The sequence below is a fragment of the Cryphonectria parasitica genome, assembly GCF_011745365.1.
Source record: "Cryphonectria parasitica EP155 unplaced genomic scaffold M406scaffold_1, whole genome shotgun sequence".
NCBI lineage: Eukaryota > Fungi > Ascomycota > Sordariomycetes > Diaporthales > Cryphonectriaceae > Cryphonectria > Cryphonectria parasitica.
In genome coordinates this window covers 2,443,079-2,466,143 of record NW_024468909.1, presented here as the reverse complement: position 1 = coordinate 2,466,143, position 23,065 = coordinate 2,443,079, and the positions used below count along the sequence as shown (strand labels likewise).

At 53.9% G+C, this 23,065-nt stretch overlaps 5 protein-coding genes across 5 annotated transcripts; 4 read left to right on the top strand and 1 right to left on the bottom strand.

Moving 5' to 3' along the window:
* Positions 1 to 885: 885 nt before the first annotated feature.
* On the top strand, positions 886 to 9,510 carry M406DRAFT_86920 (uncharacterized protein; the record flags this gene model as incomplete). The annotated part of the gene is made up of 11 exons (XM_040926092.1): positions 886 to 1,531; positions 1,922 to 2,004; positions 2,101 to 4,527; positions 4,578 to 4,908; positions 4,959 to 5,256; positions 5,316 to 5,536; positions 5,579 to 5,705; positions 5,788 to 6,005; positions 6,063 to 8,798; positions 8,934 to 8,990; positions 9,072 to 9,510. 11 exons carry the CDS (start codon positions 886 to 888, stop codon positions 9,146 to 9,148), a joined length of 7,221 nt encoding a protein of 2,406 aa, XP_040781064.1. The 3' UTR covers positions 9,149 to 9,510.
* A 2,580-nt stretch (positions 9,511 to 12,090) lies between these two features.
* M406DRAFT_325571 (uncharacterized protein) lies at positions 12,091 to 14,376 on the top strand (the record flags this gene model as incomplete). Its single annotated transcript, XM_040919998.1, has 1 exon — positions 12,091 to 14,376. One exon carries the CDS (start codon positions 12,091 to 12,093, stop codon positions 14,374 to 14,376), a length of 2,286 nt encoding a protein of 761 aa, XP_040781063.1.
* A 913-nt stretch (positions 14,377 to 15,289) lies between these two features.
* Positions 15,290 to 16,531, bottom strand: M406DRAFT_59208 (uncharacterized protein; the record flags this gene model as incomplete). The annotated part of the gene is made up of 2 exons (XM_040924625.1): positions 15,290 to 16,075; positions 16,142 to 16,531. 2 exons carry the CDS (start codon positions 16,529 to 16,531, stop codon positions 15,290 to 15,292), a joined length of 1,176 nt encoding a protein of 391 aa, XP_040781062.1.
* Positions 16,532 to 16,810: 279 nt separating this feature from the next.
* M406DRAFT_344011 (uncharacterized protein) lies at positions 16,811 to 20,163 on the top strand. The gene is made up of 3 exons (XM_040921939.1): positions 16,811 to 16,936; positions 17,009 to 19,373; positions 19,448 to 20,163. The coding sequence occupies exons 1-3, from the start codon at positions 16,914 to 16,916 to the stop codon at positions 19,559 to 19,561; spliced, it is 2,502 nt and encodes an 833-aa protein (XP_040781061.1). The 5' UTR covers positions 16,811 to 16,913; the 3' UTR covers positions 19,562 to 20,163.
* A 771-nt stretch (positions 20,164 to 20,934) lies between these two features.
* M406DRAFT_354258 (uncharacterized protein) lies at positions 20,935 to 22,260 on the top strand. The gene is made up of 2 exons (XM_040922871.1): positions 20,935 to 21,042; positions 21,207 to 22,260. The coding sequence occupies exons 1-2, from the start codon at positions 20,998 to 21,000 to the stop codon at positions 21,723 to 21,725; spliced, it is 564 nt and encodes a 187-aa protein (XP_040781060.1). The 5' UTR covers positions 20,935 to 20,997; the 3' UTR covers positions 21,726 to 22,260.
* Positions 22,261 to 23,065: the final 805 nt, after the last annotated feature.

The following is a 23,065-nucleotide window of genomic DNA, read 5'->3' as shown; positions in this document are numbered from 1 at the left end:
CACCCCTTGCACAAGCAATCCTGAGCTTGCTCTGACTTTCTTCACAGCCTTAGGTAATCAAGCTGGCAGCACTTCAGCACATCACCCCACCCAAAGGTGTAGGTCATTTTGCTACGTACGCCCCTCCCCTTACCCCGCCATCAGTGAAGACAGCCACCCCCCAAGCAACTTCACACAGGCGCCAGTGGAGCCCTGAGCACCCTTCTCTCACAGGCTGTGGCCAGGCGGCACCGCTCTCCAAACATCCCAGGTCAACGCTCGTTCTAAAAGTTCTTGGACTTTTGCAAGGTCTTGGTCAACTCTTTGCCCACAGCACCACACACACCCCCCCTGCACAAGCCAGGTGCCCTTGCAACTTCTTTATGGTGCACTCTGCCTTCAGACATTCACTCCATACAAGCACATCTTGCCCTTGTTCCGTCCAGTTGACAACATACCAACTCCAATAACAGTGACAAACACTGGGACCCCACCAGAGAGACATTACACAACCATCGTCATCCTAGACATACCCGTACCCATCCCAACTCCAGCAGCTCCCGAGCTCCACTTCAGCCTTGCCCTGCCTTGCCCTGCCTTGCCCTGCCTTGCCTTGCCTTTCGGCAGGCTCTGGCATCAACTCAGCAGGCCACAACAATATCCGTCATTACACCCAATCTTGGTTGCAGCTACTGTGCTCCTGAATCAGTCCCATTCTGTCGTCTTTGTTTCATCCCTCCCTCTAATCTGCCTTTCCCGATCACTGTCGACACTGCAAGCCTTATGCTAAAGCCGGGCGTATCAGGTCACTGCAGCCCCCAGTGCAGGGCTCTTGAGAGGGCCTAGCTGCGTTCCCCCAAGAGCTTCCGCCAACCCCGATCTTTCTTGCCCATGGGCTCCTTCCAGATGGACCAGCCTGCGGTCTCCCCATCAGAGTTGAGAGAACGTGCGGTCTCCTCTGAGCCTTGCTCCACCCGACCGAACCCTTTCGATGACGACGGCTCCTCCGCCCGCAAGCGACGTCGAACTTCCCTCAACGGTGCCTCGCCGAGCCACTCTGTCGAGACACCCACGGGTTCACCACACACCAATACACGAGGCGAGTCGGAGGACAGAGACGCTGCCATGACCATGGATTCTGCTGCCTCGGAGCCTCGACTATCGGAGCACGAGGCCGACCAACAGCAGTCTGGCTCAGAAACAAGACCGACTAGGATCACACTGAACCTGAAAGCTGCGAAACAGGCCGTCCCATCTGGGCCCTCCTCGCCTACGACGCCAAATGAGGTCGACAAGGATCTCATCGGATCTCAAGAGGAGGGAATTAGGGACAGTGTGGAAGACGGCGACGCCGATGTCCCGCCGACCCAGTGCATCGATGGTGCTACCTCAACAATGGACACAGACAACCCTCCAGTAGAAGTGATCCTCGACACTGATGATGAAGACCAGGATGGGGTACCTGGGATCACTATACTCCAAGAGAACAACCCCATGCTCGAGTTTCCCTACCTGCCCACCGAACCTCTGTCGGACTCCCTGCCAAAGCTTTGTGCGCTCCTTCCAAACAGTAAGTCGCTGATCTCGCCGTGCTTGAGAATCTCGAAGCCTAACAAATCCTACTACAGACCAGAATGCGGTGATGGGCTTGCATGACTGGATGGAGTTGTATCTTTCCTGGTCTCGCGGAAAGGAAATGTGGGTGGTGCGACAGACTTGGGACGACTACCGCGAATTTTGGCACATGATGCCTCACTTGATCTGGCAATACTCATCGCCAAGCAGGTAAAGCCTCCTCTGACTGCGTTCTTACACAAACACATGATGCTGACATGTATCAATAGAAACCCTCTGGTGCGCAGCCCCCAGTTCCACCATCTGTTCTACGAGCTGCACACGTCCTTCGCAAAGCTCACCGGCCTTTTCGTCGACCTCGATCAAGCACTGCTCTCCGGTGCTAAACTGGACGAGGGCTGGCAAGAACCTGCCTCAACGCCATTTGTTACGTACTTGCACGCTCTCTTGGTCGAATATGCACAGGCATTGATGCCAAATATGTACGGCTTGGATATCGACGCACCCTGGCCTGACGCCTTGCTCCGGATGGTCGAGGGTTTCCAGTTGTCTCATCCTAAATCCGGCTCGCCATCGCCGCTTGACTCCTTATACTGCATTGGCTTCACGCTGGCAGATCTGGTGACTCGGTTTCCTAGAGTGCTTGAAAGCTTGGCCGGCATTGCGCAACTCGCATCTTTTCTCGCACGGGGTGAACTGGTTGGCGCTCAGAGATCCGCGTTGACCCCCGACTCTGATTCCTCCAAGCCATGCCTTGGGCAGGGTTACAAGCTCTTTGATGCCATATCGGGTGCTCTGGCGGCTTGTATCGACAAAAGCGTCAACCAGATCGCACCCAATACTGCGACTGAGCTACTGGCCGGCCTTGCGGAGATGCTACGGTTATGTTTGCATGGAGAGTCCGAGCAAGCCCAGGATGTAATCAAGAAACACATGCTTGAGCATCCTGAGATACCTCCAACAGAGACGGTGAAAGTCATCGTGAATGAATGGCGCTTAGCGATGCTCACGAAGCTCATCATGTCGAGCCAGATGCAGCTCAGGATCATGGCAGCCCAGACCATGTGTGCGGACATGGTACGCATCTGGAAGGACTATCATGAACAAGCCATCGATGTCGCTCAGCAGCCAGTCCTGCGCCATTTCTCCAGCCAGCTGGTGCGGTCTCAAGTCGTCTCGTACGTTCTGGGTCCTACCTGTCACCCAGAGGTCACGGCCCAGAGCTACAATATCATTGGCTTCCTGTTCGCGTCACATACCTTCACGGAGGATCAAATGGACGAGATGTGGCGCACAGTAACCACATGCCAGATTTCGGGGGTTTCAGAGAGTCTCTTGATGATGATGGCTAATATTGCTAACCTCTTCGGGATGGACGACTTTCTCTGCGTATTCCGAAAACTGCAGACAGTTCGAATCGAGAACTTCAACGCAACGATGAAGGACTTCTGCGACAGGGTCATGTCATACCTCATCGAAGGCAATGAGACCATTCAGGACCTGCTGCCTTATTCACTCATGTTTAGGCTACTGAGAGAATCTTCCGCTCCGGGGCCACCTTTTTACCGAATTATTCAGAAATGGGCGTCGAGTCTCGTTCTGCAGCTCCTGAGGCGTGGACCCTCCCCGGAAGACCGGCAGCTACTGATCCAGGAATGCCTCAAAGATATCACCGAGAAGTCGCGCTATACTCTCGGCAGTTTGCACGGACTATTACTCCTGTGCCGACCAGGCAATCGAGAGCGGGACCTGCAGCAGCTCACAGAGCAGTACAACCTGCCACAGCTCCTAGTTGACGAGCTTGAGCACGCTGTTAGTTCACGGGCAGACGTCGGTGTGGCTCACCTTATTAGTGGGCAGGAGAACGCCGCTCGCCTGGAGCTACTCACGAGCGTGATTCTTCATGGGCGTGACAGCGATGCTGTCTCGGAAGAACTTGGTCGTAAACTTTGGGATCTCCTGGTTGGCCCACTCGCTGCGTCACAAGAAGATCGCGATTGTGCTTGGCAGAGTCTAAGCGCTGCGATGAAGTCGTCCTCAGGGAGAACTTTTGTGGAGACTTGTTTCAATGACTACTTTCCAACGCTGTCGCCCGACCTTTTTCGCCCTGGATCTCTGGACTTCATCCTGCAGAGGATCATTCCCTTGATCAACAGCGACAGTAGCTTTGTTCTTGAGGACGAGGAGTCCAGGAACCGCCTCGGCATTGAGCAGTTATGGCGAATTGCTCTCACAGCTCCAACCGACACGATTGAGCGACGGGCAATAGTAGCTCTCGTTAAAGATGTCTACTTGGAAAATCGATCGATCCAACAAATGCCGGTGCATCGTGTGCGAAAATTTCATCTGGCCCTTGTCGATCGATGCATGCAGCAGTTGTGCTCAGCCGCAAAGCATCTGATGGCTGAACCGGAGATGGGCAAGAATGGTGAGGGCGGCGACGCGATGATCACCAGCCATGATGACCAATCAGCATCAGAGCAGGAAATGCTCTTCACGCGCTCATTGACAATCGTTCGTGAATTCCACAATCTTCACCAGCTTACACCACGCTTCTCGTCTCCCGACCTGAGGTCACTAGTCCTCCCTCAAAACAACGACGTGGAGGGGGACTCGGCCGAGCTCAAATTCCAGTCATTTGACGGGGACACTCAGACGGATGTGAGGCCTCTATCTATTGGCCGCCGAAATACTGCAGGATCTTTGCTAGCCAGCATCCGCGACGCGACTGGCTTCGACAACTATCGCTTGTACTATAGGGGTCGACCATTCACCCCATCAGAGGGAGACATCTGTAGGTCCCTGGAGGACCTTCAAATTCACAATGGATTGATCCTGGTCAAGCGCGAGACGGATGCGGATGAGTACCCCGTCCACGTTAGGCCAGGGGCGTCTCCGGTGGAGATCGAGATCATGAGGCACTTCGAAGAGCTATGGCAATATCTGGCATTGAAAGAGAAGCTGGCTAGCGAGGTAAGGCATTGCGCTCATCCGGCCGTTCAGACTACTAACCTTTGGTATAGTTGTACGCTTTCCTGATCACATTGCCGGTGGGCGACAGGATAATGAATATGGTGGCAAATGAGCAGACACCTTACAGCGACGTCTTCCCCATAGGCCACCCGCTGAAATCGCTTTACGCACTACACGTGATACGAGAGCATCTGAGCGCTCGGCGGTCTCTCGCAAAACCATCTCAGGAAAACGAAGAGTATGACAGCGCTCTGCGGCGAGCCTTGGCACTGGTAGTTCCTGCGCTCTCAGACCACGAGGTGATCGACGAGGTCTCTGGCGAGAATCTGCGAGCTGCTCTCGCGTCACGGCTTGTAGAACAGTTCCTTGCAATCTTGAGAGGTACCGGCCCCGAATTGTCTTCGAGGCCTTCAGGAAGCTGACTTTCCCAGACCCCATGCGACCGACATCGACTACTGATTTTCTCGACGCAGCCCTGATCGAGAGGCTTGCTCAAATACTTTCTTCCTCTCTGGAAGTGGAGCCCGCCTCATTCGTCGACAATCTGACCAACGTCGCCTTCAGGGCCATCATGGATACATGTTCTCTGAAATGGGAGCTCTGGGACTTGCTGCAATCGAAGATGGATCTTCAGCAAACTATTCAGAGGTTACTCGTTGATGACACGAGGGACATTGTGAGGAAGTCGACAGCGGCTATCATTGGCGATAAGGTCGTGAACGATCTCGGGTAAGAGCAATCTGTCATCTCATTTGTCACGATGATGAATGCTGACCACCCTGTATCAGTACATCTGTGGTGCCTGCGACAACTTTCAGGGATGTCTTCCGGCCGTTGTTGATAGACTTGGTTCCTCGTGCACTGGCGCAGCCAACAAGGTCACTTGAGGTTTTCAACCTCCTCGTGATCGTGTTCCGTTCCGAGAAAGAATCAGCACCACCGAGTATTGATATACATAAGACAGTGCAACGCTTGAATGAACTGTTACTCGCCTACAGTCCTTCCGAGAGTGCAGGCCTGGCCCTTACTTTTCCGAAGCAATCTGCTGAAGAACCAATCCCGGCTCAGGGCATACCACCTGGCGCTATCGACTTTGGCGCTTTCGGCCTTGTCAACTTGTTACATAGGCTTTTGTGTGACAATGTTGATGGGGATATTGCTTCAAGCCTCGATGCTAGGTAAGGTTTGCAAATTTAGCTTGAATGATTGGTTTTTTTTTTTGGGTTTTTTTGCACGGTGAGAACTAACTTTGCGCTCAAGCTCAGGAATAGATCTCTTCTGGGGTCACTTATTCCCACGCCGCCAGCCAATGCCAGATTTACTTTGGCACCACGGCCTGATCTACCATGAGACCACCAGGCTCCGCCTCAACGATATTGTCCTCAAACTTGTCGGGAGAAACTTGTCGCAGCTGAAGCATTTCTTTGCTGAACTCTCGCACTTGGTACCATGCAGCACGGACGATCGAGCTGATGAAAGTGCGTAACCCCCTCATCAATCACTCGGGCATAATTGCGAAGGCTTACAAGATCTAGAAATCTACCGCTACGATTTGCCATTTGGCTTTGACAGATCGAAGGAGATTCGTGCCGCATGCGGTTATGCAGGACTGAGGAATCTGTCAAACACCTGCTATCTCAATTCTCTCTGCACACAACTGTTCATGAACTTCGACTTCCGGAAGTTCATACTTAGTGTACAGGTCGACAGGAGAGATTTCTCCCGTTCTCTGCTTTGGGAGACACAGAGCTTGTTTGGACAGCTACAAAGCAGCCACCAACGCTTTGTAGACCCAGAATCCTTCGTAGCCAACATTAAGACGTATGACGACGATCTAATCAACGTCCATAATCAGATGGACGTGGAGGAATTCTTCAATCTTTTGAACGATCGGTTGGAGGGCCAACTGAGCTCGTCAGAAGCCGTGCGAACCTTTCGCACTTTCTATGGCGGACAGTTGGTGACACAGACAAAGTCCAAGGAGTGCGACCACATCTCGGAGGTCATGGAGCCGTTCTCGGCCATTCAATGCGACATCAAGGGCAAGAAGAACCTCCTTGAAAGCTTGGAAGCCTATGTGGATGGCGAGCACATGGAGGGCGACAACAAGTACAAGTGCTCAACCTGTGATCGACACGTTGACGCTGTCAGGAGGTCGTGCCTGAAGGAGATACCCAATTCTCTGATCTTTCATCTGAAGCGTTTTGACTTCAATCTCCGAACACAGTCGCGCAGCAAGATCAACGACTACTTTGCGTTCCCAGACCGCATCAATATGCGACCGTACACCGTTCAATATCTGAGCAACCCGTCCGGAGAACTCTCAGAAGACTGGTTCGAGCTCGTCGGTGTCCTTGTCCATGCTGGGACGGCGGAATCAGGACATTATTATAGCTTCATTCGAGAGCGACCAACATCCCGCAAGGATGAGAGTTGGTTTGAATTTAATGATGATGTCGTATCGCCCTGGCACCCATCGAGGATGGAGGCTTGCTGCTTTGGCGGCTCGGAGTCATCTTGGGATGCCGGTGGAGTGGCGTATGAAAAGAATTACTGCGCCTACATGCTCTTCTACGAGCGGTCATCGACAATTGAGAGGAAGCAACAAGAACTACATCAAGTTGGATGGACAAGCCCCGTACAGGCCAAGATCTCTACACCTCTTCATTCACTCATTCGGGATGATAATCTACGACTGCTGCAGAGGCACTGCTTGTTTGATCCCGACCACATTCGATTCGTGGACTCCGCCATCGAGCGAATGCAGGATCTGAATGACGGCACATGCTCTCGGGAACACGAGACCGAGACATTAGCGATGCAAATAGCCATCGCACATTTGGATCAGGTTGCTGCTCGAGTGAGGGACGTCCCTGAAGCCCAAAAATTGGCCCAGCGAATCAGGGGAATGGTCGAGGCGTGCGGAACCTGTGCTCTCGTTATGTACGGATACCTCAGCAGTCACACCGAGGCGTTCCGCAACCTGATGCAACGAAATCCGGAAGTCATTGTCCGCAGGTCTACGGCACAAATCATGATGGAGGCCTTGAACTCCATCAAATACACGTTCCCAGGGAATTACTGCATAGGGGCCCCACCAACTGAAGAGTATCCTGATGATATCGTCAACGGCGTTTGTGCCATGTTCGAACATCTCTGGGAGTATTTTCACTATCCCAGCTTCCACCGATCGTGGCCGGAGGTCTTCGATTTGATGGCCACATTTGTGTACTCTGGAAAGGACGAAACTTTGGCCTTTTTGACCCGCGGCTTTCTGTCGAAGACGATGCTCATCTTCATGGCAGAGTACCTGGACGATGACAAACGAGACGTACAATTCACCAAGATGTGCAACTTCTTGGCCCGCAGACCGAACCGTTCGCCCTGCTATGCATCTGTCATCGAACTTCTCCGGGGCGTGCTCACCCAGATTACTCCTCTCAATCCTGTGCATGGCGAGGTGGTGCGCGAAGAGGCATACCTGGAGCACCGTGATGAGCCAATCCGGCTTACCATGCTCGAGCGCAAACTCTTGGATCAGACACTCGAGGTTGGCGGCAATGCTCTGCTGGACAAAGTCATCCTGCTCAATCAGAATGTGGAAGCTACCGACGCCATCGTAGCCCATGTTGTGGGCCAGAGGTGGCCAATTGAGACAGATCTTCTCGACACGTTGATCTTCAACACCACGCCACAGGATCATTACATCACCTATGGTCCATATCTTCGAGCAGCGGTGGTGTTCTGCAGAGTCTGCTACAGTCCGGAGTATATTGACAAACTAATCGACCATGTTGCTAAGCAGAGCATCATCTTGTCCAGAAGCGAGCCCAAGGCGGTGTGGAAGTTCTTCACAGAAACATTTACGGAGACTCGTTTTCACTCGGGCGAGTCTAGAGTCCAGATCTACCTGCAGTGCCTTAAATATCTGCCAGATTGGGCACCAGCGTTACTTGCGCAGTACGATCCTGTCCTCAGCCTCCAGGTCGAAACGCTGTTGCACGACAAGGTCTTTCAATTTGGAGCGAACTCGAAGATTTCAGATGCGGAGGGGGGTACAGAGGCTGCCGAGGCCATTGCAACGTGTGCCAAGAAATTCGGCATGCATCTCTGCGAATACATCAGCGAGACTTGCATCAAAAGCAGTCAGACCGTCTCTAGTCAGACCGTTTCTCTGGTTTCGCGTGTTCTTTCGCGGTGCACCCCTTACTTCGATACCAAGGACGAAGCGCACGCAGAAGAAACACAAAAATACCGAAGAAATTGTGGTGGTAGGACTTCCTTTTTTTTCTTCTTTTTTTTTACCGTCTTTCTTTTCCCTCTTCCCCTCTTCCTTTTCACCCTCTTGGAGGCTACATTGCGAATGAACCTGCTTAACTAACTATTCACTTTTCGGGGCGGCACAGTCGTTATGGACCATTTACGCCGGCTGAGCGTAGACGACCTGGACGATGAGGGGTCTGGTATGTTGTCCGACAACGTTTCCATTCTTAGTGAACAGCCTCTGTCAGATGATCAAGAGCTGACATACATCCCCCTCGAAGACTGGGAGAACTCCTTTGCCTCATCCGACCAGATCGAGAGCCAACCAGATGAAGACATGAAGGATTTGGACATGTAAGGTCTCCAAGGGGAAGAGTTGGAGATGGATTAATCGCTGTTTGATTAGAAGTGGGACGCGCAAATGGTGGAGTTGGGGAGCATGGCATTTTCTTTTTTTCTTTTTTTCTTTTGAACGAAACTTCAAGGAGTTTACACCGGCTGCTACAATGTCCCGGTCATGCACGAATGTCTTTTGAAAGCGAAATCATGAATCACGAAACGGCGTACCTATCAGCACATGCACAACAGGAATATGGGCCAGCATGGATAAAGAGCATTGGTTGTCGGGCAAGCTGGCGTCAGGTATGAAAGAGCCTGTTTAGATGCGCGGATGGAAGACAGAGACATCTCATGGAACGAACCGAATTGATTATTCATGCCAATCTGGTCTGGCAGACGGCCTTGTCTCCTTCACTCGAGTCTCCCTGTTCGCGGGAAGATTTCTCGCACGATACGCACCCCGCATTGTCGGGATGGTTCAGCAGCGGTGGTATCTGGCCGGTCCCAGCAACCAACATGGGATGTGTACGCGCCGTGGGGGGTTACATGATGCTATCTTTGGACGGCAACTTGGGAAAGTGGACGATGTTGATATCGCCATGCGGACATCACTGGTCATTTCGGGTGCATGCTGGGTCAGGTTCCGGACCGCTGGAAATGGCTTGTCATTGCATATGGCGCCAGTGATGTGGTAGTAGCCTGAGATCTATTCTCGTTGATGTGCGCATGTGTTTAGCCGCTGGCCTGCTTGAGTGGATCGCCGTTGGACCTCTGCCACAGACAGACTCGCAGGCTCACTTTGATACGACGAGGAAGAACAGCACATTGCACTCGGCACTGCGTTGTGGAGACATAGCCCGAGAGCGGTTTGGGATCATGCTGACCAAGGAAAGGGGGGGATTCATAGCAGACCATGTTCGAGAATTGCTCTCGAGGCAGACGGGGCTTCCGGGGAAGGATTGAAGGAGAGTGAGAGAGAGACTGACTAGAATCCCTGTGAGAGAGATTCTAATTAGGTGCTGACGTCCACACACCCAGAGATACACACAAACCCCAAGGATCACTCATACAACTCCAGCTAGGGGCCGTGAAAGAGAATAGAGTGGCGAAAGGGGGCCAAGTTTTTATTAGTCGTGTGCCATTATGATTTGGTGATTTGCGATCTGTCACACCTTCTCATGTCACCTTAGTGCCTTTCTTCCCATGGTGAGAGTAGCGGAAAGAACTATTGACAGGAGGCCAGGAGGCAGGTGTGGTAGCATACTAATATGGTAGTATTCTGCAGAGAAATGGAAGAGATGGGAGATTCCCCTCCTAGAAAGCGTCACGACTGGGGCATTGCGATTGCAATGACACATGGCAGAGAAGTGTCTCTTTCTGGTCACATGCCGGGGCAAGATCTATTATTGTCGATTGTAGCAAGTATCACGCAATGGGTGGAATCACGGAGGAGGTAAGAAAGACAATTCCTCCCAGTAGAACAACAACCTCTCGAGTCAGTTTCGAACATGGGCGGTTCTATCACCCCACTGCTGATGGGGATTCTTTCCCCCCTCCAACATCAGCTGAATACAAGACTTGGTGGTGATAGAAGAGGGGGGGGGAGCCCTTGTGGTTGAGGGACGTTATGAGAGTGGGGCAAAGGGTAAATACCACATTTACTGTACATTTAGCGATGGTGGTGCGGGAAGGGAAGGGAAGGGAAGTAGTTACTTTAAAAATAGAGTCACGGCACCCCCCCTGTGCGCAGCATGCAGGCAGGGGACCTTGGGTGTGCACTGTAGATCCCCCGCTGCACCGTGAGCGGATCCCACGCAGTAATTGGTTGGACAGAGAAAGCTCCTTACGCTGTCCCGGCACTAACTAGCGGTACTAAATATGGACGGACGCCTAAGCGCTGTTGAGTGTGACACTGACACTGCAGGGAGCTTGGCAGGTTAGATGGGTGGTGGTCCCTTCCCCAGTCCCATCTTGACGACAACCTCTCAGCGAACCAAAGCAAGACCTTGACCCTGACTTACACGACCTGGGAACCACTTTATACAGCGGCCATTCTCGACGACGATGCAAGATGCTCAACAGAACATTGGTATATCCCATCCATCAGTCGATCGTTGTCCTTGTGTATGCACGCCAGGGTTCTTTCGGAGTCACATACTGGATGGACCATGTCGAGAGAGAACGCCTCCTCTCTTACTCTAGGACTTCTTTTGGATCCTCCCCGTCTGACCTTTTGCATCATACGAGTGGCTGGCTCTCGCCTCCTCTCGCCCCATTCCGCTTTCTCTTTTTTTGTTCCCCCCATAGGAGTCTCTCTCTGTGTGTGCCTGTGCGTGCACACGCGATAATCCATCCCCCTACAATCCATGTGATCCGTCTTCGTCTTCACCAGCCCCCCCTGAATCCCCCTTCTCCCATCCCTCCCTTCTATTCAGTCACACCGTGCATGGGGGTGAGCCCAAAAAAAGGGTTCTCTGAAGCTTGTGGAGCAAGGCTCTTGTGTGTTCTGTTAGGGGATAGTGTCTACCAGCCTGCTGTTTGTTTTCGAAATGTTTCGTTTCATCTGCGAAGGGGTTCTTTATCCGCACTGCAGGGGGGGGGGGGGTTTGGTGGGCAGCCCTTCCTCCTTGATGCTCATCCACCCCAGTTTTTGTATACTATATACATACGTATGTGCCTGTCACCTCTTCAGCTTCCGATCTTGTGTGAATGATGTAGTGATTCTCAACGCGACTAACGATTTTCCTTTGGTCTTGACGTCTCTCCTTCTCTGGTGTCTTTTGCATACCATCGCACATGTCTTCGAAAGACTAATATACTAAAAACTTGCCGGTCAAGATTCACTCCCATTTTTTTTCCCCCCTTACTTCACTTCTACTATTGTCTCTCTCACTCTCCCTCTCTCCTTTTGAGTTCTAGATCTACTCTGGTTTATCCTTGAAAATATCCAAGGAGACGACCATGGATCGAAGGGCGCATATCTCGACGCCTCTGGAGGCAGATTCTTCGTTACTCGATGCTCACAAGCTACCTTCATATCTGGGTCCGGCGCTTGAGTTCATATCTCGCCGTCTTGCCATGAAGGGCCTGCACGTCACTCTCGTTGTGGCCCGAAGAGACTACCAACTTCCAGGTCTTGTTGCTGCCAGGGTTGACGCCATCATGCCGACTTATGTTCCTGTCACCAACCTCTTGACCCTGCCATCACCACCTGACAGTCCTGCATCACCCGAAGATGTGGTAGCCTGTGGGCCTAGGTTCAGCACCATCAAGTCACTCGTGGGCCGTTCCAGGTCACAACGAGACAAGGTAGACTTCAGACAGCCATCCCGATTGTCCAGGAAGCCGTCGTTGGCTTCCTTGCTTGAGGGCCCCAGGTTGAGGCGAGCCGCAACAGCATCGGCCACTGCCTCACATGTTTCTCCAAGAACACCAGCCACGCCAGCCACTTCCGTCGTCATCACCAGCTCTTCCTCCTCTCCTTCTTTTCACGCAGGGTCAACGACCTCAGCAGCGTCAATAGACCTACGGGAGCCCGAGATCCGCCTGCTCCATACCACGCCCTTGAACCCCCGGGCCTACAGGCTGGTTGCCGATACTCTGACCCGCGCGACCAAGAAGTTCGACCTGGCCACGCCGCTCACAGCCCATGAGCCGTCCGCCTACGGTATCCCGCCGCTGGTGCTCCACAGCTCCATCCTCCAGAACGAGAGCCTTCACTCCTCCGAGGGGCTGACGCTCCTGTCGCTGGACCACCTCTATACCTTCAAGGCCGCGCTGGCCCGGTATGCCGCCGTCCGGTCCGAGTTTGGCAGCCACTTCAGGCTCGAAGACGCCGTGGACGAGCTTAGACGATATGTCATGTCGGCCGGTGGGAGGCGGCGCCTGTTGAAGAGCACGCTGGCCTCGGCGTATGACTGGCTGGGTCCGTTGAACGAGGCAGCTCTGGGCGAAGTCATGAGGACGTACTCACGGGCCTATGGTAGCGCAACAGAGACAGGCGTGGAAGACGACCTTGTGAAGAGAGACCACATCCCGGCGTTGGCTGCGACCATGGCTCTCGCCAAGATCGTGAACGAGAGCGCCGAAATGAAGAAGAGCACCGTGGAGTCTTTATCTGAAGCCCAGCCCCAACCTGCGGCGAGGCTAAGCAACATGACCATCAAGTCTGTTGCTCACCAGCCGCCGACATTGGCGATCCTTCCTCAAGACTCGTTTCTGCAGAGCCCAAGCGAGTATTCTCCCACGCCAGTGATGGCTTCATCTGCGTCCGTCCAGCACAAGCAGCTCCTCTCGCCCATGTCTGCGCAGAACTGGATCGTTCAGGATTATTCGCCATGGGCGGACGAGGGCATGGTCACCATGCCGGATACTCCTCCTTCAGAGACACTCGCCAAGATCCATGAGACTAAGCAAGACGTTGACCAACCGGTCGAGAACCTCCTTGTTGTCGCCATGGCCAAGGATGACGTTACTGCGAACGTCTCAGATCTGGCAGCAAGTTCACAGGCCGCACAATTACCAAAAACGCCCACAAACCCACCCAAAGCCCTGCCACAGGCTCCCTCCGCGCCAGCTGCTGCTGTCACTGCTGCTGCTGCCGCTGCTGCTTCTTCCTCTTCTTCCCCCAAGATCCCTTCCCCACGCACCTCGCCCAAGGCCTCTCCACCCGCCCTAAGGCTCCAGACCAGCTTCCCGACCCCCTTCAAGCCAACGTCCCAGCGCAAGAAGACACCCATGGCACAGAAACGACGTCCAACCCGCAGGGGAACATCCTTTGACATCCTACCGCCGGCGGTGCCCGTGTCGCCGACCGTGAAGGACATCCGGATCGAGATTGTCATCTCCGACTCAGACGAGGAAGAGGAGTACGAAGAAGAAAACGAGAAGGAGGAGGAGGAGGAGGAGGAGGAGGAGGAGGCCAACCTCACCGACTTCGAGGACGCCGAACTCACGGCCAGATCGCCGGTTAAGACACCAGGGGGCTCGATGTGGCTCAACATCGACGATATCCTTGGCAGCTACGAGAGGCCACGGGGGGCTCTCGAGAAGCGCCACCATCAGAGCTACCACCACAGCCGGAAGAGCTCCTCCCTCCACGAGATGCAGACGCCCGCCGGGGACCGACTCGGTCCTATGACGCCGAACGGGTATGATGATATCTCGCCCATCACTAGGGGCGAGTGGGGCTTCCTGATGATCAGTGATCAGTTCCGGACGAAGACGGCTGCTGTGAGCTGTGTGTGAGATTGGGGGGGACGAGTGGTTTTTTTTTTTTTTTCGTTGTTTTATCATTAGCTGGCGCTGGACGAGTGATGATGGGATGTTTTTGCTGGGTATCTTTGCAGCTTTTATTTGGTGGTGCATGGATTTTGGGGACCAATTCTTTTCTTCCTTTCTTCTTATTTTTCTTGTACAAAAAAAGCGGGCATGATCATGATCTTCATGACTGCTTCAATTAGCAAAATGAATCCCCATATAGCGGGACCTTTTTTCTTCGACTTCTCACGTTGGCCATCATCGTACCAACCTTTTTGAATAGAAGCTAGCCAGGTTGGCTGTGCAATTTTCTTTCCATATCGATCTACTCGCTGGTCCTCGTCCCTCCCTCACGTGTCTCTCTGAGCCCATCGCCGCAGGTCTTCTTTATACCTCAGCCCGAGTAACTTCTTCCAGTGTTACACAGTAGCAGCACAGTATACTGCTTGGCATGTTTGTAGCGTAGCTAGTTGTCACGGCTACTCTCCTGAACAAAGTTCACCCACCGAACACATAAGATGGGCCCTGGCTTTCGAAGAGCCATTGAATTTCTGATCATCCAGCTCTTGTATGTCGAGCACTGTCATCGAGGTTCAGGTGTGCAAAAACATCTCGAGTATGTCTAGGGAAAGAATGGCTGCAGTATTGACATGAGGGGGCTGACTATCATTGCTCAGTCGCGGACAAGAGCTGAACACGCCGACCAAACGCCAGGCTTCGCGCCTCGGAAATCATGCAGCCATGACACTGCGCTCCTAGACTAAGATAAGATGAACGGCGTCCACAGTCTCCTGTGGCTTGCCTGTCTATGCGACCTGTGCTGATCTGGCCCTTTTGCCAGCAGGGAAGCCATGACAGCAGGCCAGGCCCGGGATAGCACCTTGTCGCGGCACCCCAATCATTATCTGAAGCCGTATTTAGAGCCAGCCTGCTTCTGCGTAGTCCGGTTCTTTGCAAAGTTCTCTTCCAGTGCATCCCGCTGCGTCTGGACCTGGTTGACCAACTGCTGTAGACTGTGCTTGCCCGGTTTGATAGCGCGGAGCGGGTTGTGCTGCTGGGCCTCCAAGGCGCCCGAGGCGCGGAGCTCCTCGTTTTGGCGATACTCCTGGTCCAGGTTGAAGTTGATGACGGACTTGGCCGTGGCCTTGCCGCCGCCTCCTCCACGGCCAAACAATTCGCGCCGGGCGACTGGATCCAGATTGAGGTCATCAGCTATCGCGTCGAGTGAGTCGGGGGCGGCGTTCGAAGCTGAGAATGGCTGTATATAGTTTGCGTATTGCGCCGGCTGCGAATACATGGATGGCGCGTCCTCTGATGAGAAAGTAGTGCTGTCGTCCTCCTGATTTATAAATTCTGGCTCGTACGAGCCGCTGTCCGGCGGTGGTGCGGCCTCAGCAATCGGGGTGTCGTCCTGGAAGGAGAATAGGGAGACCTTCTTCTTGACAGGCGTAGCAACCTCTGGTTCCGCTGAAGATGCTATGGGTCGAGTAGTAGCCCCTCCTCCAACTGCTGTGCTTGCTGAGGTCGAGGCTTTCGGGGCGGCGGGTGTCTTCGCCCCGTTCTTCTTTGTCGGTTTCCTGGCTACAGAGAGCGGCTTGAACATCATCGGCTTCCCCACCAACTTGACCTCGTCTGCCGGTTTCTGGCCATCCGGGATAGATGGTTGCGCATGTGTGGATTCTGTTGCCTTCGGTGGTGGCAGCTTCAATCCCGACCCCCCAGAAGTGTTCAGTCCTGTGAGACCATCGCTGACCTCGTTCCCATTCACAGTGGCATTTGTTGTAGCTTCCCTACTAAAGGCGGCTTCCGAACTCGTCTTCAAGCTGATCCCAACTTTTGGCGCAGATTTGCCCCCGCTCGCTGGTTTCGATATCGCCTTTGGCGCTGGCAGGAACGAACTGAAGCCACTGAATCTATTCCCGCCAGTCTTGGTCCGCTTCGCTGCGGGCTCGTCGCTCGGTCTAGCATCGTCTATCGTCGAGGCCGAGGGGAGGTTGACGAGGATCTTGCCTGGGTTCGTCTTGTCGACCAATTTCTGGAAGGATTTCTTGGTAGGAGGCACGTCGGTGGCTTTGGGGATTATTGTGGTCACCTGTGCGGAATCATTATCAGACTCCGAGTCGGAGTAGTCCACCAAGCCCATCGTAAGGTCTGTTTCGAAGTGCTGTGGTGATAGTGGTGTACATAGGATTAATCAGTGATGAGGTGAAAAAGGCAGGTTGGCAAGGCAAAGAAAACATACAATTGATGTTGCCAGGGGGGGGGGGGTTGCACCCTGTACCCCTGCCCAACGCGGGGTGGGCAGGGGTCCAGAGACCCACTAGCATACCACTGTGTTGGTCGTGTTCAGTGGCTGTCACAGCCCTGTTACAGCATCTCCCATTGTTTGTAGATCCTTCTCCCTCCACTCCAAGGAGTCCTTGGCTGGGCAGCAACGACAACCAATTTCTCCTTCTACATGATCTCTTATGTGATTATGATGACAAGAGATTCATTCAGATCCTCTATACAGAAGTGGTGTCAAGATGTCTGTCATACAAGTTGAAGAGTATGTACACCTCGAACGCACCAAGATATTGATTGACATGTGATCGCGTACTGACCACTACAACTTCTCCAGTCTAGTATCGTACCAGCTCAGGGCTAGCTACCTGACTGAGGTTGCCGACGGAGTGGGCGAACGACTGATCACACTCAACGAGAACTTCCTAAGCTCAGCTCCCTTCAAGGCGGCAGGATGGCGCGCCAATCCTTCCCTGATCAAGAGGACACACTCTCCAGAGATCCCCGCCGCCGTTCCCTCCGAATACTTCCAAGCGCCCCGACGGCTGGGCTTGACTCTCGAGGATGAGCCAGAGGAAGGTGGAATGCTCACAGGAGGAGGCAATGATACTCTTGGTCCTGGCATCGCGACCAAGAGAAGGCGACGTCGGGAGCAGATGGAAGAGGAGGACAGCAGCGACCTGAGCGACGAGAGCGACGAGGAGACGGAGAGGGCTGCGCAACAGATCAAGTTTGCCAAGATGCCCGTGCGAAACCGTTCTGGCTCTTCACCTCTGCAGTCGTCTACGTTGCGACAGGCAACATCTGCCAGTTCCCCTCGACCCCCGCCGCGACGTGGCTCACAGTCTGCCCTGGAGACGGTCAAAGAGAGGGCGAGGCGTGACACTGTGACCAGTAGTGAGATATCGTCCGAGAACGAGTTGGAGGCTGGTGGTTATCAGAGGCATAGAGATGCCGCCCGCGCGGCGGCAAAGGCTGTGCGCATCCAGACCAACCTGAACAAATCGGAGCCTGCTGTCGGCGTCAACAGGCAGCACAGCGATCTCCTTGAGGAAGAAGAGGAGGAAGATTCGGATGCATCTGACATGTCGTCAGCATTCAACGAGAGCATCGAGTCCACGACCATGCTAGCTGGAGACCTGGAGAAACCCCCACTGGCAAACATGTCACCTTCGCACCAGCTCGTTGGAACGCCACCGCGCGAGTTCAGGCGACAGTCGACCATCCGGAGATCCCAGATGCCACCTCCTACACAGGTCATTGGTGATCTTCCCCCCAGGCGGCCGACAAGCACTCTCCGGCCCGTCAGCATGATCAATCCCAAGAGCTTGATATCTGAAGCCCTGAACGCCAAGAAGACCAAGCCGGCCACACCGTTTGAAGGTTTCGCGGCACTTTCTGGAAAGGGTGAAGCCAGTCCACTCATGATCCGCATCTACAGCCCCTTCTCCAACCAGCCGTACAAGCCATTCGAGGTGCTCATCCGCAGGATCACGCGCGACGACAATGCTGCGGACCGCCCCGTCAATGTGGCTGACCTCATCGGCCTTGCCCTCTGGCGGTACAACGAGGAGAAGTACGAGCCGCCTCTTCCCAGCGACAAGCTCAACCTGAACTGGTGGACGCTGAGGATGGTCGAGGAGGGTGGTGAGGTGGACGATGACTTCCGTCCCCTGGAGCGCACCAAACCCCTCTCGCAGTTCGTCACCACATCCAACAACAAGAATGAGGGCGCGCGGCCCACGGCCGCCATGCCTCGGATTGGCAGAGGCAGGGCCAATACCAAAATCTATGACGACTTTGCCCTAGTCCCAGCCTCAGCCTCCGAATTCGAGGCCAACAAGGCCTTAACTCCACAGTTCTCCGAAGAGGTTGCTGCTGCTGCTGCGGAGACGCCCAGCGAAGAGGACCCCCCTCATCCCAACACGGCAGTGCTGGACGCCGCGACGGCACCACCACCGCTCGTGCCAAGCACGGGGCGCTACAATCCTGTGCTCAATACAGTGCATCGCGGCACGAACATGCTCGACATACCACGGCCACAGGTCACCACGACCAACACCTCAAGAGGCCAGCACAAATTCTTGCGCATTCACATCCAGACGCCAGAGGCCCCTCCTGGACAGATGGTGACAGTGGACGTGACGACGGATATGTACATTGAGGAAGTGCTAGAGCTTGTCTGCCGCAAGCGCAACCTCGACAAGAACTTCCATATCCTCAAGATCCCCAACTCCGGGGCGGTGGCCTTGCTGGACCGGCCCGTGTCGGCGATTGGGGCCATGCAGGATCTCGAGCTGCACAAGAGACGCTTCGGCGACCCGACGCTCAGCCAGTCCCCAGTTGGGCATTCACCTGCAGCACGACTGCTGTTCTCTGAGATGGGCGTGGCGGTTGGAAAGAAGGCCTCCAAGACCAAGGGCATCCACCCCCTGGCCAAGGAGGCAATGGCGCAGGAGGAGCTGAACAGAAACAGCAACTACAGGCGGTACATTGTGTGGCGCAAACAAACTATGCGGTTTGCGGGCCTGAATGAGCGCTTGTTTGTCATTGATGGCGAGTACATACACATCATCCCGTCGTCGAACGGCAAAGCCGTAACGGACAGCAGCAGCAAGACTACGACGGTGCACTTTAGCAACGTAATCGGGTGCAAACTGTCGAGACGGCACCCTTCGCAGTTCAAGGTATGTAGTTCTTCTGTCTTTCCAATTTTTTCATCCAGTACTTTCATTTCAAGCCCTGAATATGTGTGTCGCTAACAGTCAACTTCTAGTTTGTCATTTACCGGGAAAATGAGATCAAGAGATACGATTTTGAAGCAAAGAACTCGGATGAGGCTGCTGATATTGTGACGACGGTCAAGAAAGGCATTCCTCCCAACCAGTGAGGAGCGATGTAGAAACAAAGATGACCCAATTCTGGCAGCGACTGAGGTCTAGAACGCATATTGAAAGAATAAGCTTTTTTTTTTTCTTTTTCTTGCTCAAACCGCCTTGTCGCATTCTTGGCGCCGCGAAGAATTCCTCGTCTTGGAGCATCATCGTCGCATTCAGACACACAGTTTTGACAGCCTAATGCAACCCGTGTCTGTCTGTAACAGATCATTTCTGCCGGCTTCTGCACAAGACAGAGAAAAGATGGGTGTGGATGCAGTCGCACGACGGGAACCTCGATGTAACTTTCCGTCTGTGGGCGACAGGGTGTGCCAGAATTACACCTGTCTCGTCTCAGGGACTTGTGCCTAAACAACTTTTTGGTTTTGTCGCCGCCAGGTCTTGAGTATATCGCACGCGGCCCTTCGTCAGCTTGGATCGGCGGGCGAATCCATATTGGGCAGCTCGGGGGAAATGACGATAGTCGGTGTCCGTCCGGCACGCCCGGACGGCCAAGCACGGCCTAGGCGGCATTCAAAGGTTGAGCAGCTCTCAAGCCACGGACCCACAGGGCCTGTCAGTGTCAGATAGCTAAACCTTGATATTTCCCCCCCCCCCCCCTGTGCTGAGAGGCAAAGCCTCGTGTGATGCCTTTGCGAGCCACATCGGAGGTTCTGCTGGTCATAGTTCCGGTGTGTTGTTTTTCACATTGGCACGAGTAAATTCCTTGCAGTTTCACCCTCCATTTTCTATTGATCATCCTCCCATAGCACAATGTAAATCAGCAAGCCCACCACCCCCTTTTAGTCAGTGCAAGCAGGATCCGCCCATGGAAAGTTCTCCCTCCGAAGCCGTACTGTATAAACCCTAGCCTGGTGCTGAGCCACAGCCGTGTCGCGTGTCCGTGTGTGTGTCTGACTGCCTTGTTTGCTTTAAGGGTGCAACCCCAGATCTCAAAATGTCCCGGGACGGGATTAGAACCACTTGCAGATCGCCCCAACACCATAATGACGGTGAGATTGTTTTGCTGGTACACCCACCCTCGTAGGGGAAAAACCGGCAGAAAACCCACCGTGCCATTCACTTTGAAACAGGCCAACTTTTTGCCAAGGGGTCCCTCCCCCCCCTCCCCCCTCCTCCCTTGCGACGAACATGTTCGCCTACACGGCAGTTTTTCATGACCTTCCTTTGCATTTGCATTTACCGGGTGGAGTTTTCTCTGGCGCCGGTCCCATGGGATCGACATTGGGGACCGTTGAGGTACAAAAAGGGCATGTGAACCCCTATCGGGACTGTTCATTCTGTATATAAGTGCCCTTGCTCTATCTGGAAAGAAAAGGGAAAGAAGAACAGTTGTTGAGAAACAATTACATCTTCCTCTATCTTTTCTGTTCTTGGAAATCTGGTATAGGATCAATCCAATATATATATATATCAAGAAGTTAGAAAAATGCGCCCATCCGCCATTGTCCTCGCCCTGGTGGCCGCGGTTTCGGTAAGTTCCGCTCACTCCCTCACTCCCTCCCTCCCTCAGACAAGTTCTTTCTTTCTCTCTTTCTCTCTTTCTTTCTTTCTCTCTTTCTCTCTTTCTCTCTTTCTCCTACTCTCCCCTAGCTGACCTGTTCCTCTCTCTTCCTCCCTTTTTCCCAAACCCTCCAGGCCCAAGACTTTGCCGACGTAACCTCGACCGAATCCGGCGACGCAAGCGGCATACTGGAGACTGCCGCCGGCGACAGCCTCTCCTCCGCCGCGGCCCATCTCTCCTCCGCCGTGGGTCACGTGAGCTCGGCAGCAGCCTCCGTCGCCTCCGAGTTCACCTCAGACCACAGCCTGAGCATAAGCTCTTCGTTCCGCGCCGACATCTCCAGCCACCTGTCGGACCTCAGCTCCAACATCGCCAGCTTGACGAGCGACGCCGGCAGCCGCGCGAGCTCCATCAGCTCCGTGCTCGCCACCGCCACGGGGAGCATCGCGAGCAGCCTCAGCTCGGACCTCAGCGGGCTCACCAGCTCGCTCAGCGCGCGCGTCAGCTCGCTGCGGCACTCGGGGACCGCTACGGGGACTGGATCTGGGTCTGCCGCCACCGCGACTGCGACAAGCAACCCTGCGCCGGTCAGGACGGCGGCGGTGGGTATGGGTGCGCTGTTCGGTGGCGCCGCTGTCTTTGCCAACATGTAGATTAGAATGAGGATGAGGGATGGCGTTGTTTGTTTTTTTCTTGGTGGATATTTACGCCAAGGGGTCAGGCCAGGGCTGGAAATACCTGGGCGAACCCAAATACCTACTTGATCACTCGTTCAAATAGCTCATCATGGCAAGGCGTTAGTCGTTCTTTCGAGAATTATAAGAAGAAAGACGTTTGTTGCATTGTTTGTGTGGTCAGCGGTTCGTAGCATGATGGATGATGTACCTCTGACGCGTAACAAGACGCGTCCATAGTTGGTCGTTGTTCTCGTAGTGACACAGACTCGTCATCCCGCCTATGCCTGCTGAGTCTCGTGGCCCTATGCTGAGTGCGACTTGTGTTGACAACCATATCGACATACAAGGACTGGAAGCACACCCGAGAACGATCGTATGGTAGAATCGGTTTTGGTACTTGTAAATAACGACAATGTACCATAGTATGCAACTAGACCGTCATGTGTGGCTCTGAATCCACACTGGCTCCCTCGGCACCAAAAAACTGCAAAAATGAACCACTTTGAATGATACCCTTTCCCGACCGGAGTCATATCTCATGCAACCGAGGTGAGCCGGCGCCCACATTAATACACACATGTGCAACGCAGAACCTTAGATCTGCATGCCCAATGGTGCTCTGCCACAAAGTCCACACTACTTAGGCGCCTGACCCTCGACAAATTCAAGGGCATCCTCCGTGTCGTAGCAACCAATGGCAGACGACTTGTTGCGAAACGTCACACCGTAGCACTTGTCCGCAACATGGACAATCTCAGGACGGAAGGTTGTGCAGATGAACTGCGTGCCGACCTCATTGGACAGCGACTGAAGCAGCTCTGCCACCGCCGTCCGGTACTGCGCGTCGAGGTTGGCGTCGACCTCGTCAAAGATGACAAACGGACTGCTCTCTGCGTTCTGAAGGGCGAAGATCAAGCAGAGGGCGCACAAACCTGCCGAAATGTTAGTTTGGACAGAGATGGCCACTACGCCAAAGAGGGCCCGGGGTGGGGGGCGGCGGGGGTAGACTCACTCTTCTGACCACCACTGAGCTGTTGGATCTTCTGCTGCTCGTCCATCACCTTCGAGTTGAACGACACGTTGATGCTCACACCCGTATAGCTCTCGTAGCCACCGCCCTTGCTGTTCTCCTCATCCGAGTCTTCTGCTGCGTCTCGGCGCTTGTCGGTCTTGCGCTCGATCCTGAGACGACCGTGGCCGGCCGGCACCAGACGCTCAAAGATCTCAGCGAACCCCTTGGACACTTGCTTGAATGTTCGTTCAACTGCCTCGTCCTTGCGTTCATCAAGGTGTGCAATAAGTTCCTCGATGGAAGC